The sequence below is a fragment of the Tachypleus tridentatus genome, chromosome 6 (genome assembly GCF_004210375.1).
Source record: "Tachypleus tridentatus isolate NWPU-2018 chromosome 6, ASM421037v1, whole genome shotgun sequence".
In the NCBI taxonomy this organism is placed as follows: Eukaryota; Metazoa; Arthropoda; class Merostomata; order Xiphosura; family Limulidae; genus Tachypleus; species Tachypleus tridentatus.
The window spans coordinates 166,416,030-166,437,243 of record NC_134830.1 but is presented as its reverse complement, the minus strand read 5'-3'; the positions used below and the strand labels follow the sequence as shown (position 1 = coordinate 166,437,243).

The 21,214-nt window shown below is 35.1% G+C and overlaps 1 protein-coding gene across 3 annotated transcripts in view; it reads right to left on the bottom strand.

The window, feature by feature from the left end:
- LOC143254378 (paired box protein Pax-5-like) overlaps nucleotides 1-20,556 on the bottom strand; it is a 51,996-nt gene extending 31,440 nt beyond the window's left edge. For 2 of the 3 annotated variants that reach the window (XM_076509457.1, XM_076509461.1), the window contains exons 1-2: nucleotides 20,407-20,556; nucleotides 16,652-16,929 (exon numbers count right to left, since the gene is read on the bottom strand). In XM_076509457.1, coding sequence (XP_076365572.1) covers nucleotides 16,652-16,775 — 124 coding nt within the window. In that variant the 5' untranslated portion in view covers nucleotides 16,776-16,929; nucleotides 20,407-20,556. The other variant, XM_076509458.1, reaches the window with a different exon arrangement.
- Between the last annotated feature and the right edge of the window lie 658 nt (nucleotides 20,557-21,214).

Genomic DNA, 21,214 nt, shown 5'->3' with positions numbered 1-21,214 from the left:
AAGTGGTTTAAACTTAATATTTGAATTGTGCAGCTAATATAATTCACCCTATAATCCAATAACGTATTTTTCAACACATTTAGGTCCAGCATGACCAGGTGATTAAGTCACTCGTCTCGTAATCCGAGGTTTGCGGGTTCGAATCCCCGTCGCAACGAACATGTTTGCCCTTTCAGCCGTTGAGGGCGTTGTAATATGACGGTCAATCCCACAATTCGTTAGTAAAAGAGTAGCCCAAGAGTTGGCGGTGGGTGGTAGTAACTAGCTTCCTTCCCTCTAGTCTTACATTGCTAAATTAGTGACGGCTAACGGAGATAGCCCTCGTGTCGGTTTGCGCGAAATTAAAAAATATATATATAGTAGCAAACGGTCATATAATATAATAAGAAATGCGAAAACCATCAAACATTTATTTTCTATGCGAAAGTATATATTTTTATTAACAACAGAGAAACACGTATAAAATATTTTTGAAATGGCTAGATCAAACAGCTCTTTCGTGATTTTTCTATGACATGCGACATTTTTAACACGTCGAATTCTTATAATATCTGCATAATTTTTTTTTCACTTATGTATTTAAAGCTAGAGGGCGATAACTTGTTGAAGTGATAAATAAATAGACGTATTAACAAACAAAAGTAAATATCTCAACAAGCAGTAGTGTAAACAACTCGTAAGTGATTCACACTGAACACCTAGTAATTGAGGTTTTATTGAAATAACTTACCTGTTCAGTAAACACAACCTTTCCAACGATATAAGTGGAACTTGAACCTGAATCAACCCCGTAATTACCTTCCCATTGTGATCCTTATCACGTTTCGTTCTTAATGCTATTACATGCTAAAAGCACACACAACACGCGCAGTTAGATTTCTCAGATCAAAACCAAAACTCAGGCTTTTTTTTATCCAGATTCACCGAATATTTAATGATCTTCCTAAAATCCATATTGCATTTTGTTAATATTAATTTATGGCGTCGAAGAAAAAAGTAAACGCAAGAAGAGAGAAGACGTTTAATTAATTTAGGAAACGTACAGAGAACTGAAACCGGAACAAAAATAATCACACTGGCTTGAAAAACATTTAGACGTATCAGAATGGCGTCCATGTGTGATTTGCATATACAACTAGTTAGTATAAATCAACAATATATATTTATTGTCTTCTATCATTTTTCAACTAAAAATGTTTTGCTGCATTTTTAGTTATTTTCTTATTACTGTAATTTCTAGTATTACTTCCAGAGAAGCAAACTTAGTCTTTGAGATATATGTGTATATTTTAACTTAGAGATCTCAATCAATGATAAGCTAATAAAATAATTCAAGAGTCGTTAAACTGAATGTTTCAAGATGAAAGAAGTTTGAATATGGACTCTAAAATGCAGCCGTGTAAGCACTGAAGCCACCGGGCGATAACGTTTGGGGTAAATTTTCATAATCCGTACTGAAACCACTGGGCGAAAATGTTTAGGGTAATTTTCGAAACCCGCACTGAAATCACTGGGCGAGAAGTAGGTGCTTCTAAGGTGGCATGTTGAAGTCCATATTTAATCTAATTTTATCTTGAATATTTTCAAGCCTACAGCACAGCAGGTATAGAGTCGCAAATGAACATCATGTGAGTTGGAAAAATTTATTTTTATATTTCAAAGTATACAAGCCAGTGATAAAATATAGAATAGAGCTTAACCTTAAAGTGCATTTCCTATGGGTCAACTCTTCTCCACATTGAACCATTAATTCTAAATAAAATCATTTTCAAAGTTTCAAGTCGCGTTTTATGAAACTGTTTAAAAATGGCTACCAGAAAAATATTACTGTAGTTGAATTTTAGCAATCGTTTCCATAAACGCTTATACTTAAGGTTTAGGAAGAACAGTCACAACACCGTGTTAATGTTTCTACTCAGAAACGTGCATTCCAAGAAATGAGAAAACACGTCACAACAACGTTTCGAAGTTTGTACTCAGAAACGTGCATTCCAAGAAATGAGAAAACATGTCACAACACCGTATCGATGTTTGTACTCATAAACGTGTATTCCAGGAAGTTAGAAAACATGTCACAACACTGTATCGATGTTTGTACTCAGAGACATGTATTCGAGGAAGTGAAAAGACATTCATCTGCTATAAACGTTGTCCGAAAAATAAGACAACTTTTCGACAATGATAAGTCTGGTTGTTTGTTGACTAAACAAAAGAAAAAAAACCTACACTATAGACTATCAGTGCTCTGCACCACTGCTCCATGCGTATCGAAATCCGGTTTATAGTGTTGAGTCCGCAGACATACAGCTGTGCCACTAAGGTAGCCAGGAGATCAACAATGATAAATAAAAAGTTATAGGTTTCTATTTTGCCTTTTAATTTCGTCTTTGTGTATTGGTTATTGTTTCATAAAGATCGTTATTTATGTAACTATTATAACTGGTTTTATAATTGTCATGTAACACGGTGCACGATAAACGCGTGGCCTTCTATACAAATTGGCAAATTAATACATTTTTAATCACCGTAGTTGTGTTTCTGTTAATCTCTGTAATTGTTGTAAGATTCGTGACAAGCTTATGGTTCACTTTGTAAAAGTATCGTACAATCCGAGCAAGACCGATTCTCATGCTACATGTTCCACGTGGAACATGAAGCGCACGCATTTGGACAGAATGGAATTCGTCATATGGGGTTTCTTTCATTACAAGATAAATCATGAGACACGTCACGTTTCGGTGATGATAAGAAACGTGTTTAAACGACTCATCCTTATTACAGGGAACATTTATTTGATATTTTAGTGCTATCGTACATAATAAGGTCAAAGGGTGAACGGTTTTGGATGTCTGACGATAGAGAAACCTCGGTGTACAAGAACGGAACTTCAGAATTAATTACATCTCTAGTCTAAACAACTGCTAACTTCTCTACTTCGCATGTAACTGTTTTTGTTCAAAAGTTTAGAAATCTGTTAGTTCTTGTTTCAATCAGCTGGATAATCCCTCGTTTATTGTCAACTAGCTAAACATTCTCGCGTTTTATTCACAGGTCTAGACATTATTTTAAATCATGTTCAAATGTTTCTGCTTTTCTTTGAACGTTTAACCAACTAGACATTTCCTTCTTTCTTTTCAAGTAGCTATACAGTTCTACATTTCTTTTTCGAACATTTATAACCCCTTTGTACTGATTAACCCACATTGATCTGTTTTATCTTATCCAATAATTTAGAAATTCTCGTTTCGTGTACAAATCTCTCTAAATTATTTGTTTTGAAAGGGCAAAGTTACACGAGGGCTATCTGCGTTATCCGTCCCTTATTTAGCAGTGTGAACTTAGAGGGAAGGTAGCTAATCATCACCACCCACCGCCAACTCTTGTGCTACTCTTTTACCATTTAACGCCCACACGGCTGAAAGGGCGAGTATGTTTGGTGCGACCGGGATTCGAACCTACGACCCTCAAATTACGAGTCGAACGCCTTAACCCATCTGGCCATGCCGGGTCATTATGTGAAATGTTTAGAGAGGTCTTTGTTTTTGATCAAACACTTGTATATTATTTCATTTTCTTTTCAACCACCTGAACGTTTTGTTTTTGTAAATCAGCTACACACATTTCTAGCACAGTTTTCTTGATATTTCTTTTCTTTGCGTTCAAACTTTAAATTATATTTTATTTTTTGTAACCAACTGTTTAGATATTTTCGTGTTTCTTGTGCAATTTTCTAGACATTCGATCGTATTTCTTTTCAGCTTTCAAAACGGTTTCTTTCCACCGTTCAACCATCTACGCATTACCGTATCGTTGTTTAAATCTTCTAAACATTTCTTTTTCATCTAAGTCTCTTTTAGATTTTCCTTTATTTCTTGGCATGGCCAGGTGGTTGAAGCGCAGGACTCATAATTGAGGGTCACGGGTTCGAATCGCCGTCACACAAAACATGATCGACCTTTCACCCGTAAGGACGTTAGAATGTTAAAGTCAGTATTACTACTAGTTATCATAAAAGTAGCCTTAGAGTTGGCGGTAGGTGGTGATGACTAGCCGCTTCCCCTCTAGTCTTACACTGCAAAATTAGGAACGGCTAGCGCAGATAACCCTCGAGTAGCTTTGCGCGAAATTCAAATCAAACTTGGTAATTATTTTATAGGTGCAATTTGGTGCCTTTGTGACACTTAACGTACAAACCAACATAGCATCGATGTTGTATAATACAAAAACTATTTTTCATACAGAAAATTTATCGACACACCTGCAAGTTGCAGGATGCAAAAGCTATGGAGTTCTGTATATATGAACTGTTGAAAGAGGCACTATAAACGTCATCATTGTATTTATTTACTTCGACAACTTTATATTTTATATTACTAATCTAAAATCCATCTCTGTTGGTTAAGGAGCATCTTGACCTAACTGTATATATTAATATAGAAACATTAATTAGTATAACGGACAAGAAACATGTTCAGCCTCTATATACATTTAGTTCGGTGCTATTTCGGTGTGGAAACAAGAGCTATTAACCTGATCAAGGAAACTTGACTCTAGCCACTGATTTAGTTGTGAAACAAGAACTATTAACCTGATAAAGGAAACTTGATTCTAGTCACTGATTTAGTTGTGAAACAAAAGCTATTAACCTGATCAAGGAAACTTGACTCTAGCCACTGATTTAGTTGTGAAACAAGAGCTATTAACCTGATCAAGGAAACTTGACTCTCGCCACTGATTTAGTTGTGAAACAAGAGCTATTAACCTGATCAAAGAAACTTGACTCTAGTCATTGATTTAGTTGTGAAACAAGAACTATTAATCTCATCAAGGAAACTTGAAACTAGTCATTGATTTAGTTGTCATGTTATAATAAACACTCTTTCAGTAATCTCCAGGTCAGACTTTGTTCTCCGTAACCAATTATTTGAATTGTCTTATTTTACTCTGGTTTTTCAAAACGAAGTATGATAAATGTAGTTTTTGTTTGTTTTAGAATTTTTTCAAAGACACCCGTCTCTAATTTTTGTTTTGATAGAATGGAGAAACGTTTCGTATATCACTCAACTTAGTTTGAATATTATGGGTATATATATATATGTGTGTGTGTGTGTGCTTAAACTGCTACTACAAGCTTGATTTATCACATTTAAGAAGTATTTAGAACATAACGTTATCTTGAACCTCAAATTACCTCCCAGTGGCTCAGCGGTATGTCTGCGGACTTATAACGCTAAAAATCGGGTTTCGATACCGGTGGTGGGCAGAGCACAGATAGCCCATTGTGTAGCTTTGTACTTAATTCAAAACAACAACGAACCTCAAATTATCGATTGTTTCGTTTTCTCGCTTCACTAGCGTGTGGTCTGGACATCGCATCGTATTGACTTTACAACAGTGTAAGAAACCAATAGGACAACGTTACTCATTTTCTGTGCAAAATACCTAGGAGATCCCAGTCATAAATAACAGTGTTGACTGTATTTTTCTTTGCCATCTTGTATGTGCATCATGGCTCATATGGTACTCGGAACGCGATAATGAACCAAGTTATTGTTCTACAAACAACTTACTGCACAAATAGTTTAGCAAAATGCGCTAAAGAAAAAGATGACCCTACCGGTATTTCTGGAACTAAAAAACGTTAAAAAATAAGTTGTTTTTTTAAATAGTGAGTGCAATATTGAAAATATGGATATAGAAACAATAGAAGTTTATATCCACACTAAGAATGAACACGCGAATTCGCAACGCATAGAAGAAAGCGCTTTGTTCTGTACGACTGTTCTAGAGCATATAATTTCTCAACGGATACCAGCACGTTTAGGTTATAATATAGGCTGCTATATGTTCAATGTATTCTCATTGAAACGAGACAGACAACAAGAAACGTTTTAATTGTTTCTGTATTGTTATAAAACGCTGCTTTGTTTTCGAACGGAAGTTTCGGTACTGTTAACGACTTCCTTTCTTATTCTGCATGAAACAAGCAACAGGTGTCCAATAGGACAACTTGGAAAAGATATTTAATCTCAATAGGACGGAACCTGTTACATAGAATGTTTACCTGGAATATTAGTAAGCATTTTACTGTGATGTCTGTTGTTATCCTGTTGTTGAGGCTACGGAAGAAATATTTGCATATGTCGTCCTTGATTTTGAAGAGATAAGCTGAAGGGAAGGTAAATATATTGAACACCATTTACCGCCAGCTATTTAAATACTCTTATCATAACAAGTAATAGGATCTGACTGTCATTCTTATAACGCGCTCAAGACCCAAAGAACGGAATTGCGGGGGTTTTCAAGTGTAATGGAACACGAACCATGTAACCTCAAATTCACAGTCCGGAAAGCTAACTAACAGACCACACCCATCTTCCATACTCTGTGTTTATATACGAGGTTACGATAAAAATGGATGCAAAACAAGAGAATGTGACATATATAAGATAAAGAAAAAGCACTCTGTCGAAATCCGCTTAAACTTCACTCATTAGTAACATCAGATTAAAACACTTTTCTTTCTCAGTTGCTTATTTTACGAGAAGATATACTTAAGATGTATAATTCATACTAATATAATCTTTACATGGAAATATTATTATTATTTTAATTTGGAAAAGTCAAAGAAGTATCTTATTAGCTTCTCAGATTGTCCAAGAACGAAAAAATAACCTGAATGACCGTTGGATATAACAAGCAACATTGTTATTTCTTGAGATAAAAGCAGTTAGTATAATTCATTTTCACAACTTTCGAGTGCAAATAATACACTGTTTGTGTTTGCGGTTTTGTTTTTGTTTGTTTTTTGCTGCGGTACATCAACTCATAGAACAACTCTAAGTCGTTGTTGTTGTTGTTTTTCCCAAAGTACAAAATTTTAGTTTATAACTCTGTCATCTTTTGACATGAGTTGGACTTATGAAATTTTCTTTATTTTTTTTTACCAGGCAATCCAAGCAGATTTATACAAAAATAAAGGTATGATTATTTTTTTCAGTGTTCAGACAGCCAGGACAAGGCTAAATATGGACGACTACACTTTCGACTTTAGTATGATTTAGACAGATCAGAGCTTTTCGACTGATGTATTTTACCATGCCCACTGACACACAGATTTATTCACTCTAACCCTGCCTAAATGAATATCAATTTCAGGGTAAACTGGTAAAGATTCTGATGAGTAATAAATTCAAATCGGTTACACGTGCGCCCCACGCTCGGTGTCCTTGGCGCACAAAATATGTAGCCAATACAAAAAAGGGAAACACAGGTCTCATGGAATAATTTACTCTAATTCTGGCTAAAATAAATTAAAGTGCTGCGGCTATTGAAAATTTTCTCTTTTTTTTTTCTTCAAGGTTTGTATCTTTGTCTAATTATTTTGGTGCTTCATATGTACCAACATCAATGATTTTGAAATAATTACAAAACATCAGCCTATGTCATGGTTCAGCTTAGGTAATAATAAAACAATGAAGAGAAAAAACGAAAGAAAAAAAAACCTATGTTTTGCCAGTCTTATATGTCACAATACAGTATGACGTATCGGATACAAAATAAGTAATGAAAATTCTGAGTGTAGCAGGAAGAAGCTGGATGTATTCTACAATGTGGAATAATTAACCTCTACATAAAACATTTTCTCAACCCAAACCAACCGTTTTTACATATATATAATTAACCAACGTTCCTGACTTGTTATGGACGTAACAAATGATAACATATTTGTCCAGTAGGTGCCAGTAGACCTGGGATCCTAACATACATTATCTTGGCAAAATCACATTGAATATCATAGAACCTAGTTTCTCACCGGACGTTGTGTAATATACGATTCTCTTTCTTACAAATTATTGTTCAAAAACGCTGTTTTATCAGCAGTTGTAAGTATAGTTACGTCCATATTACGTCTCCAAAAGTGTAGACTTTGACATTCAGGATTAAAGGGTCTGAAACGTACGTGTAATCCACTGACAACGTAAACAACGCAATTCACAAACACAACTGTACAGTGTAACGTGAAAAAGTATATTTTAGCTTCTATTTATTGTATTTATTCAATGAATTTAAAGAACAAATTTCTAAAGCTACGTCATCACATATTAGTTGAAGAAAATATATTCCAACACAAGTGTTATATTTCTAGTTAATGGATGGGTGAATTTTTTAAGAGTAAAGCCACATCGAGCTATCTACTGAGTCCACCGAGGGTATTCTAGTTGATGAATTAGTGTCAACTGTTTTACAATTGATATTTTCACTAGTGTCATATGTAATGTCGTGAATTGCGATTCGTAAAGCTACATTACTACTTTATGGTCATAAATATCAAGAAACCATCGTAGCTTAGTAGTGAGCGTATTAGAGATTTTTTTGTTTGTTCAAAATTAAGAACAAAGCTACACAATGGGCTATCTGTGCTCTGCTCACCACGGGTATCGAAACCCGATTTTTAGGGGTGTGAGTCCGCAGACATAATGGAGGGACGGATTTAGAGATTCCCTCCAATATGTGACCCTGAGCCTGAGAAATGGCCGTCAAACGGAAAACCAGTCTGAACTTTTTATTTTCCTTCTACTTCTTCAACCCCACCTTGACCCCCAAACAATTCTCAATTTATTAAAAAAAACTATAAACTCCATTTTTAATAAAGTTTCTTTAAAACCTCACAGAATATAATACTTACTGAGCGAGGCAAAGGGAGATATAAACACCCCTGTCGAGAAAAATCTCTTTTTTTTATTGAAAACTAAATTTTTGCCATTCTGAATTTAAAAAAAAATTATACTTTCTCTGAACCAGATGATTCACAGTGCTTTGCAATGCCATAAAAAACGTAGCTTGGTGGTCAGTATATTCTGTCTCTAAATCCGGGGGGCCCTGCATGGCCAGATGGGTTAAGGCGTGCGACTCGTATTGTGAGTGTTACGGGTTCGCATCCCCGTCGCACCAAACATGCTCACCTTTTCAGCCGTGAGGGCGTTATAATTTTACGGTTAATCCCACTATTCCTTGGTAAAAGAGTAGCCTAAGAGTTGGCGGTGGGTGGTGATGACTGGCTGCCTTCCCTCTAGTCTTACAGTGCTAGATTAAGGACGGCTAGTACAGATAGCCCTCGTGTAGCTTTGCGCGAAATTTAAATCAAACCACACCAAGCTCACAGTATTAAGTCATCATCCGTCGTGGATCGGGTAGAGTTATTAAGGATTTATTTGTTTCCGGTACAAACAATAGCTCGTTCCACAACAAGATTATGTTAAGTACCTCTATATGGCGTTGTAGGTATGGCTAAGAAAAGAAAAATGAATGAAGAGAAAGGGAAACAGATGATTAACCGAATCAAAAACGTTGACGCGACACACAAAGAGATAGATAGAAAAGGGCGGAAGTTGTGTCAATTGATCGGGCGGTGCTATGGTCCTCGGTAAAACATGAAAACATTGCACGCCTGCCACTCGAGATCAGCCAATCGCGAAGATAGACTGTAGGTCACGTGCAAAAGGACTATATTGGTGATTTATGGTTTGCTCAGCAGACCGAAGAGAGGACAAACAAAGCTGCTAACGCCTTCAGGTCTTTTTTATAAGTTGGAAGAGTACAAACGTTGATATGGTTTTCTAACAACAAAGAAACTTCAGGAGGAAAGATGTTCGAAATAAATTAAAAATTAAAAATCCCTTACTCAGCTAGCTTAGACATCTTAAGCATCCAGCAAAGACTCTATACTTGCGAGAAAAGAAAGAATCAATACGTAATACTGCGTTTAGTTTAACATCATATAAGAGACATCTACAGGAAATATGTTGTTGTTGTTTTCATATCAAACTAATTACAAGATTTACATAATACCTAAGCCAAAATTTAGGCTAAATATGCACTACATGGAAAATGTTCCATACATTTCGAGATAACAAACAGTTCAACCTACTAATAGAAAGAAACTGCTAAAAATTACACGATATTTCTGTCATGTGTCCTAACAAACATTATTGCTCAATAGAAAGTAGAACAAACAGAGACAACGTTTTTGAAACCAGTTTTTTTGCACGATGGTGATATATATAGTAAATATGTTATACTGTGCCTAGCGACAATAATCAGAGTCAGTGTATATCGTCGCATTTGTCTTTTAAACGTTCTTCCTAGAATATTCAAGTTAGAATCTGTCAGACTTTTTGCTCATTTCTTATTTAATTTGTTTGTTTTAAAACTTATTGAAATTCAGTAAGATAGCGGTTTTAATGACCAAAAATCAGCTGCGTATGTGTTACCATTCAACGTTCGTTTAAAATTGTGGGAACAAATAGATGTATCATAATTATGTATTCTGCTCGTGGTGCATTCCACCTGGTAATTTGTCAACGTCAGCTTAGAATAAAAATTTCAATGACGAATGACAAAACATCGCAATAAGGAGGACTTTAGAAAATAACTGAGGGTGCTAACTCGTTTAAGCTGTTGTGAATAATATTTGAGTTCTGACAGTTACAAATGGTTGGTTTGGTTTTTGGAATTTCGCACAAAGCTACTCGAGGGCTATCTGTGCTAGCCGTCTCTAATTTAGTAGTGTAAGACTAGAGGGAAGGCAACTAGTCATCACCACCCACCGCCAACTCTTGGGCTACTCTTTTACCAACGAATAGTGGGATTGACCGTCACATTATACACCCCCACGGCTGGGAGGGCGAGCATGTTTAGCACGACGCGGGCGCGAACCCGCGACCCTCGGATTACGAGTCGCACACCTTACGCGCTTGGCCATGCCGGGCCTGACAGTTACAAAACTGACTGGACTTGATGAAACTTTGTAGAACGGACGGCAACTGCTTGTTGTGGAGATATAAATGTAGAGAACGACGTTTCGAAAGTTTTCCACCTTTCGTCCTGTGTGTAGGAAGACGTATCCACGCTTATCTGAAATTGATCATCTCATTTGATTGGAACTTTCTAACTTTGTTCGGAACTGACGTCATAAGCCAACACAGGTTGCACACGACATCCTTGAATTATGACTTGGTACAATGTAATTCTGAGTGTTAACGCGTATTTTAAAAGTATTTGAAGTTGTATAGTGATTATGACTTTCAAAACACAGTGAAGAACACTCGACCCAGAGCCAGTCTTAGGTTTTATACTTGAGATGGCGCCAAAACAAAGGACATTTTTATATTATTTTAATTTCAATAGAATCAACTATCTTGCGCTAGAATGACATCACCTGGTATGTAGCGTTCGACTCGTAATCCGAGGGTCGCGGGTTCGAATTCACGTCACACCAAACATGCTCGCCATTTCAGCCGTGGGGGCGTTATTATGTGACGGTCAGTCCCACTATTCGTTGGTAAAATAGTAATCCAAGAATTAGCGGTGGTTGGCGATAACTAGCTGCCTTCCCTCTATTTTTACACTACTAAATTATGGACGGCTAGCGCAGATAGCCCTCGTGTAGCTTTGCACGAAATTCCAAAACAAGCATGACACGAAGTATCCCCCCCACATATTTCTGACCTGGAAACTGTGTGAAAATCATAAATACTGGAAAATAATGAAACTAAATATTTTATTAATTAAATTAATTACATTTTAAGAATAAAGTGATAAAAAACAACTTTTGCTATTCAGCTAGCAGACAAAGCATTTATTACAGCCATGATTTTACCATTGGGGCTAGTCGCACAAGATCTGTTTGATGCTAAAGATAATAATTGACTTAATTTACTATGCTGTTTTTGTCATTGTTTTTCTTGAGATTTTCATATCGTGCTTTAACAATTTTAGAATATATGTATTTAATTTTTATTTTTCATTTTTCAGCAGAATCTATGACGTAATGCCTAATGTATTCTTTGGTAGAGCTTCGATCAACAAACCAAAGATATATTATTAAGCCTCTTATAGTGGTAAAGTATATATAATATATATGGAGTTTCGAGTCAGTTTATATGATAAAGCTAAACGGACTCAAAACCTTATATATATAATATTTAGAATATTACTCTGTTTCATAGATGTTTTAATACTATAGTGTAGTTACGATACTAAACAACTGATTATCCTATCACTTTACGAAAGTTGCGAGAAATAGAATAAAAGTAGCTTAAATACACTAAGCAGATGACGCATTTGTGAACTGGCAGAAAGTTCCTATTAAAACTTAACGAAAAACAAGCAAAACCCAACAACATACAATTTAGTATGGAAACTAAAAATGGGGCTACTTGACTAATGTGTAGCAGGCGAGACGATAAATTAACCCTACACACACACATAAACATTTGGACTTCACATGTTCTCTCATCTTTTCAATAAGTCAGGAATTCTAAATCACTTCGTAACCAGCTCAGCAGACGTCTTAAAAATGAACAAAAGAGACCTGAAGTAACTTTCCAAAGACTGACTGTCCCAAGTCTCTTATCATGGAAACTACAGATAAAGAGTTATAGTCTAAACAAGAAATCACAGATCCGCAGTTAACATAATCTTCTGAACATACGGTGAATCAGTGGGAGAATCCATTGTGTATTAAAGTGAAGAACGGAATGAAAGACATGAGGCCTAATTTTGTTTAATATTATACTTGTGGCAATAAAATGACCCCTCTAGAATACAACGTTCTGTTGTTGTTATTACCTTCAACAACATACAACAATATATTGGTATCAACACAAAGTACACAAAATAATAGAAACTACAGTTTGTCAATAGAAACTACAGTTTGTCAATAGAAAATACAGACATATTGCAACAACCACGACTGACAGAACAAAGTATTAATTTCGTTTAAATATATTCATAATAAGCATTTCTATCACAAGTTACAACTGTTACAGAACAATAGTCTTCCTTACCGTAAAAGCTGTAACTTGTAGTTAAACAAACTATTGCTAACAATCAAGGTGCACAAAGAATAAACGTTACGAACTTAGTTAAATAATATAATAATATTTTCAACACTCACTATACAAAGGAACATTGTTTTACCTATAACGATACAAATGAATTTTATCGTAAAATGTTTTGTATTCTTTACAAAATTAACACAATATAATTAATAATATAATTAACACAATATAATCATATTATACCTCAAACACAGTTTCTAACACAGCGGTTTTTACAGTTCTTGATATAACGTCAGAATTATTTGTTTTTGAATAATGACCGTTAAAGCATCTTGTGTGGTAGATATTTAAGAACGTAAACATATAGCTTTAAACATTTTAAACAGTATTGGTATTTTTATATTTTCAAACAAGACACCCGAAGTGTCCAGTGGTTTCTCCTTTTGTACTAGCTTTAAGTTATAAAAGGCAACGTCAAATAAATGTCTATGTAAACCAACAGCACTTACAACAAATGTTTAAAGTTGTAGTAATATTATTTTAATGTAATAACTGTAAAAGTGTATTTTTATGCCAGTTGTTCTTAAACAATTCCTATAATATTTGTTTTATGGCAGTTGTTCTAAAACAAATTCTATAATGTCTGTGTTATAGCAATTGTTTTAAAACAAATTCTATAATGTCTGTGTTATAGCAATTGTTTTAAAACAAATTCTATAATGTCTGTGTTATAGCAATTGTTTTAAAGCAAATTATATAATGTCTGTTTCATGGCAGTTGTTCTAAAACAAATTCTATAATATATGTTTTATGGCTTACCTTCATGACTTTCTCAAAAATATATATCGATCATTTGTTTTACAGTGTTTCGATATTAAATGGTTTATCAAGTCAGTGTTATTTGTTTTTAAAAGAAACTGAAACTTTGGAGTGTATTTAACAGCATAACAACTTGTTACGTATGAATTGTAAATCGTCTTTCGTGGAAACTCAAAATATTGTGGTTGTAACAGAAAATGTTTTCAAAAATTACAAAATATTGTACAGTAGCATAAAAAATTATAGGTTTCTATGGCAACTATTTTATACAATCTTTAAGATGACAATAGAAAATCTTCTGGTTATCAAAAATGTTTTGGTTTTCAAGAAGTATAGGTTCTTAAAACACTTTCTGAATGCAAAGAAGAACAGAAATAAGAAAACAAATTGTTATAGAGACGACATAAGAGAGGCAGAGAAATCCAAATTTTCACATTGATTTAGTTTTTGAATAGGTAACATCAATATTTTGTCAGGTAATAGGTTCCCTAAATAGCAAGGTTAATTTCCTGTTACAGTTACTTAAAGATAGCATGAGAAGTTGTCCCATAGTTACAGCGTTCATCTGCTCCCACTTGGTGGGTCATTGGTTTATTGGATCAGGATGTCACTACGTGGACCTCGTTTAGCCACAGGATACATGTAATTTGGCCTTTCTAACAGCCAAGATGATACCCTTAGGCTAAACCAGAAGTGAGATCGAGTTCGACTTTTGGTTTTTAATTCAGACAAAAAAAAAAGCCCAGCACAATGGGAATGTGTTTGTATGTTTTTTTTAATTTCGCGCAAAGTTACCCGAGGGCTATCTGTGCTAGCCGTCCCTAATTTAGCAGTGTAAGACTAGAGGGAAGGCAGCTAGTCAGCACTACTCACCGCCAACTCTTGGGCTATTCTTTTACCAACGAATAGTGGGATTGACCGTCACATTATAACGCTTCCATGGCTGAAAGGGCGAAAATGTTTGGTGCGACCGGGATTCGAATTCGCGACCTTCAGCTTACGAGTCGAACGCCTTAACCCCCTTGGCCATGCCGGGCCTCCATCTCAGAATAATCGCGTTTTACAAATTAAAATAACATGTAATGTATATATATTTATTTTATATATTATAATATACACGTGTATGGGCTTTCATGAATGGGATAAAGCAGGGGTCGGCAAGCTGCAGCTCTTTAAGGAGATCTATGCAGCTCTCAGATTATCTGTTGCACTCACCGAGGGGGTCGAACCTTTGACTTTTGGGTTATAAATACGAAGACTTACCATTTCCCACCGGGGAAAGTGTTTTTTGTGTGTGTGTGTGTGTGAATTAGACCATTAAGGCGTATTGCGACTCTCCACATATTTTGATCTTAGAAAAAAACATCCTTTTTCTTTAGAGGGTTGCCAGCCCCAAGGGCGAGACAATGCTCAAGAAGAGTAACACATTCAACGTCTTAAATTACAATGATGGAGTCGAAAAAATAATTTATCAAGGCTCTCAAAACTGTAATCACTTTGATTACGTCAGTTAAAGTGTATACGCAACTATAAAAATACACACGATAGCTTAATCCTATTTGTATATTTTTTATAAGCTGGGTTGAATTGAAATGACTAATAAGCCTCAAGCAAAATTTATAATCCATTTTATATTCATGGCGAGGTTGACTTCTTCGTTCCAATTTAGGGTTTAGGCTGAGAAAAAACTATGTTAGTGTTGGTTAATTTATCCCGTCCATGAAAGTGCCAACGGCATTTTGGGAAAAAAAACAACAAAAAACAAAATACGCAGCGCGAAAATCTGAATTTCAATGAATTTAAATTATTGTCGTACATACTTATAAATAAGTTATGCACTCGTAATCTGAAGGTCACAGGTTCGAAACCCCGTCCACCAAACATATTTGCCCTTTAAGCCGTGGATGGCGTTATAATGTGACGATCAACGACAAGTGATATGGGTGGTGATGACAAGCTGTCTTCCCACTTGTCTGACACTACGAATTTATGGACGGCTAGCGCAGATAGCCCTCCAGTAGCTTTGCGCGAAATTCGAAACAAACCAAACCAAAGAAGTCGATAATTTAGGATTAATAGAAAACGTGAGTTATAAACGCATTGAGTTACGACTGTATTACCCACACTTGTTTGGCCTAAAAGAAACCGTTAAGCTAAAATTGTATCAATAACCTTAAAAATAAAATGCATTTTGCTCCTTCACTCGTGTGTTGAAAAGTTCTATCAAGTTGAAATACGTTTCAAAATATTAAACAATGACGATAAACTTAATGGTTCATTCTCATCAAAACACCTAGACAGAAATTACTATATAAAACTAACACACTGCACAAATATTTACATATTTAAACTTCTAGAGTTATTTTTTATAATTATTATACATACAACAAGGTGAAAAGTCCTATAATATAACATATATGTTTTACTTCTGTTTAACCTTGAACTTTATTACGTTTTTTACCGTTCTAAAATATAAATATTAAAAAAAAACACAAGTAGGCCTAGCCTACACTTTCTACCGTCACACCAAACATACTCGCTCTTTCAGCCGTGAGGATGTCATAATGTTACGATCAATTCCACTATTCATTGGTAAAAGAGTAGCCCAAGAGTTGGCGATGGGTGGTGATGATTAGCTGTTTTCCCTCTAGTCTTACACTGCTAAATTAGGGACGGCTAGCACAGATAGCCCTCGTGTAGTTTTACGCGAAATTCAAAAAACAAACAAACAAACAATCCTCTTGGTGAACTCAGCAGATAACCGATCTGACTTTGCTGAAAGAAAACATACATACGCATCCTGACGTAAACACGTAGAAGTGATAAAATCGATTATTTATTGACAAGTGAAATCCTCTATTTTATTCATCTAGTACTCAGGGACTTGATAGAAAAATAACAATAACAGAATATTATTTCAGCTTTATTTCAAATACAGGTTCTTCAACAAATAAGTTAATTATTGGCAAACTTTAAACTAGACTTACGTCTCTTTTTCGGCGCATTCCTATCCATCCTCACTTGAGAGTTTGTGAAAGGGACTCCGTTGTAAGCAATGTCCATCATTGCGATTTCTGAATTGTCAACAGTGGTGTACAGATTTTCTTGCATGTAAACAGCCGCAACTTTTACAGCGCTTAGACGACTGGACAGCCAGTACTTCGACCCTCTACAATACCGCTATTCTAAAGTAGAAATTCAATTCCAGAATCCGTGGTTGTTCTTAGTTTATGAACTATTAACGGAGCTGACATCAAAGCGGAACCTTGAAATAAAGAAATACAATAGATTATAAAACAAGTAATTACTTTCGAGGCATTGTTTCAGTTTACAATCTGTCAACAGCAAAACAAACAAACAAAAATAAACATTCTAAAACCTAAAGGCATTTAAATGGAGAATGCACGCGTGTGCGTGCACAAGTGGTTGAAAGCAAGTTCAGTTTCTTGCCTACGGTATATTGGTAGTGTTTTTCCTATCCTCAACCACCTACCCATAATTTTACAAACCAACATTTATGCAGACTGAAGCTTTGATATTGGACTATTAACATTTGAATACTTTTGAATATTAAATGCTATTATACTCGGTATGAAAAAAAATCCATCTAAGTTTGATTTTTAAACTATTTTTAGTCGCGGCATAGCGGCTCATAGACCGCTTTGAATATTTTTTTTTTTTTTTTTTTTTCGTGTATAAAATTGTAGCACACAGTTACGTCATCCCTTGACCGGTTTGAGATATAATTAATGAGATCAAACCGTTTCTATTGAAGTGTTTGACTACACCAAAGGTCAAATAAATTAATCTACTCTAATCTAACCTAAAAGATCTTCAAACAGAGTAACGTGGTGGAGATTCTGAAGAATAATAAAAGCGAATCAGATATACGTACACCCCACGTCTGGTATTACTGGAGAACAAAAATATAGATAATATAAAAGAAAAAGGTCTCATAGATTAATTATTCTAATTTTTCCTAAAAGAATTTCAAGTGCAGCGGCTACTGAGGATTCCTCTTGTTTAGGTTGGAATGCAATCAAATTGGTACCCAAATCACGTGCGTTCAGCCCTCCAGACTGGTGTTAATACCTGAATCACTGGAATTTTATTATTATTATTTTCTTACAACAATATAACAAAGCACCGAAACGGTCGTTAAGATCTGTCATGATAAGTCGAGACATACCCGTACGGTGTATCTTTAAGAATTTTAGTAAAGATACGCCGTACCGGTAAAGCACTGTTCCAGTTACACCACTGGCACACATTTAACGTCTCTCGCTGGTACAGTGGTAAGTCTACAAATTTATAACGTTAAAATTAGGGGTTCCATTCCCCTTTGTGGACTCAGCAGATAGCCCGATGTAGCTGTGCTATATGAAAGCAAACATTTAAACACTGAACAAAACGTAAACAGTCAAGAACATGACTTGCAATTACACAGCCTTTGATTCAAGTTGATGAATTTAAGCACGAGATGTTTTTAAAATTAATTTATTGTCATTTAGCAATATGGTGAAACATAAAGCTGTGAGATAGAAAATAGTATTGTAGAATAAAGTGAGCTATTCTTAAATAATTATATTAACAACGTCTTAACATTTTGTCATTTTTCAGTGACATTCGTTGTGTTGTATTACTAAAATATCCCTGAACACAGATTATCAATGGATAGTTTCTAATTTAAGTTTGTTTTCCATTAAAATACCCCATGAAATTTAACAAAATATAGTCCTTCCATTCAACTCATCTAATTAAAAATTAGAATTAAAGATTAATTTTTTAATTAATTAAAATTAAAAAATTAATTAATTTTTAATTAAAGAATTAAAAATATGTAAAGGCTTGCGCAGTACAATAATTTGATATAGTGATTTCTGTTTAGGTGTTTTACTGTGTTTGAATCATTGTGTATAACGGTTTTCCCACCTCAGTTCATTTATAAGTCCTCAGACTTATAGAGCTAAAATTCTGGTTTCGATACCAGTAATGGGGCTAAGCACAGGTTGTCATTATGTGATTTATCGCTTCAATCAAACAAAATATAAGAGAAAAAATAGCAAAGTTTAAGTGGATTTAAGTGATTGGCCGGAAATATTACCAGCATGACCAATAGTGATTTTCATGACAAAGAAGTATCAGCCGTTATGATTTTCTGTCACGTAACTGCAATTAAAATTAAGATTGGTTGACGAAATTGGTTTCGTTTTATAATTACTGAAAACGCCAACGTCTAGTACGACAGTAAGTCTGCGAACTTGCAACGCTAAAATCAGGGGTTCGATTCTCCTCGGTGTGCGAAGCAGATAGCCCATCGTGGCTTTGATGTATAAAAAACACATAAACACACACAATTATTGAAAAAAAAGATAAAAGACACGCGAACAGTAGACATTTCTAACCCTCAACTTGAAATCACTGAAGATAAAAGTATTTTGGTAAACGCCCCCCGATAGTACAGCGGTAAGTCTACAGATTTACAACGCTAAAATTAGGGGCTCAATTCCCTTCGGTTTACTCAACAGATAGCCCGATGTGGCTTTGCTATAAGAAAACACGCAGACACACATCTTGGTAAACACGATTCTTATCACGTGTTGTAATAAACGTGTTATTGCCCGTGATTACAATCGGTTTTTGTCTTTTGTTTTGAGTGTAGTACTTTAAGTTGGTTGACTTATTCTTGGTCGAGATATTGTTATAAATTTTAGAAACGCGAAAATAGTTTAAATGAGATGGTATTGCCTTAAACAGTTTTCAGAACAAAACTATTTGGTCTGAAAAGAGCAGCCAAAGAGTTGGCGGTTAGTGCTCTTTTCTGACGAGCTTCCTTTCTTTTATTGTAACAGCTAGAAATAACGACGTCTATGGCAGGTAGTCTTTGTTACATATTCACTCTAAACAAACAAATAAATTCTCTGGTAGAATGACTTGTTACTCTTTGGACAAAGCTACTATTATGACCAATTCGTATATAGCTACAACGTTTCAGTTTATAACATGCATTTATGACCTTTTGTTACAGCATCCTATGGATAACACAGAGGGCACTTATTGTAAACAAACATTCACTATGTAAACTGTCCCCAATAAAGATTGTGACGGTCGCAGAAGAAAAATAAAGTCATGAGAGCAAGAATCAAAATTCCATTAAAAAAAAGTGTACATTAGATATACATAGTGCAACAAATAACATTAGATATACATGGTGCAACAAATAACATTAGATATACGTAGTGCAACAAATAACATTAGATATACATGGTGCAACAAATAACATTAGATATATGTAGTGCAACAAATTAACGCTTCTTTTTAAATAATGAGCTAATAACGCAAGAAAAATATATTTCTCTGAAAGGGTAAAATGATTTTATCTTTAAATATTTTATAAACTGTGAAAAATTATTTTTTCTACAAAAGTTCTACAGTTTAATATAAATAGATAAGACAAGTAAATGTGTAAACAGAGTTGTGAAATAGAAATTGTGTGTTATCAAATGATTTCTTCTTATTTTTTAGTCAGTAAAGACTTAATGTTAGTGTTAGTGTGTTGGAGGAGAGAATGAAATATCATTAGATATTGGTTATAAGCCTTGATTCACTGAACTGGACATTGTTTGAATGTGGTTTCCCTTTACCCACCTGAGCAAGCTTTCTGTCTCGTGCACATTCAACAACAGTTGCATCTGACCACGCATCAAAAGAAGTCAGCTGTCCGTTCTAAGTGTAACCTTACCTCGTGGGACGTTTCACGTCACGGTTACCGACGTTTCTTGCTACCAGTAGCTGTCCTCCAATTTGAGCTGCTTGGTTTCTTGATGTGTCGAACTCTGTGACGGCTACCTGCTGGACTGCTCATTTCTCCTCACCTCGGTTCTAGACATACCTACAGTTACAGCGTCTATGTATAATAGCTCTTCGCTTCAGCTTATGATTTGTGGATAACTAATGACGTCATTATCTCTTCCATGGATGAGTGGTGAACACTAGATTTTCTCACAAAAAGTACCAATAAAAGTGCAGCTGAGAATTAGATCCTGGACTGAGGCGGAGGCTGTTTGCATATTTGCTGTCCTAGACCTTTAGAGAGGTCACGAAATATATCGAGTTGATTCTATGCTTTCTTTGCGAGATACAACAATGTCACTTGTCTAAAAACGAGCATCGAGCCAGTGACCTGACATTGCTCTGCACCGTTGCTCGTGCCCAAATCAAAACATTGCAGACAGGTTCTGAAATACACACAAAATCCTCTAAAAAACATCGTGAATTAGAGAACATCCAAAAAGATGGAAGTTATATTTTAGTGAGCTTGAATACAATAACTAGGTTGCACCAATTCTATTTTCGTTGTAATAAAATAACAAAAAGTTGGATACAGATACTACATACACATTGTAAGTCTGTCAAAGAGACATTTTATAAAGGAAAGTAAGATTCGTGTTTTACACGTTTTCTGTCATTGTTTCTCGTTCTATGAAATCATCTTATTTTCAGCTTTTTTATTTGTTTACTGGTCCTTTTTCTACTTGTTTATTTATATT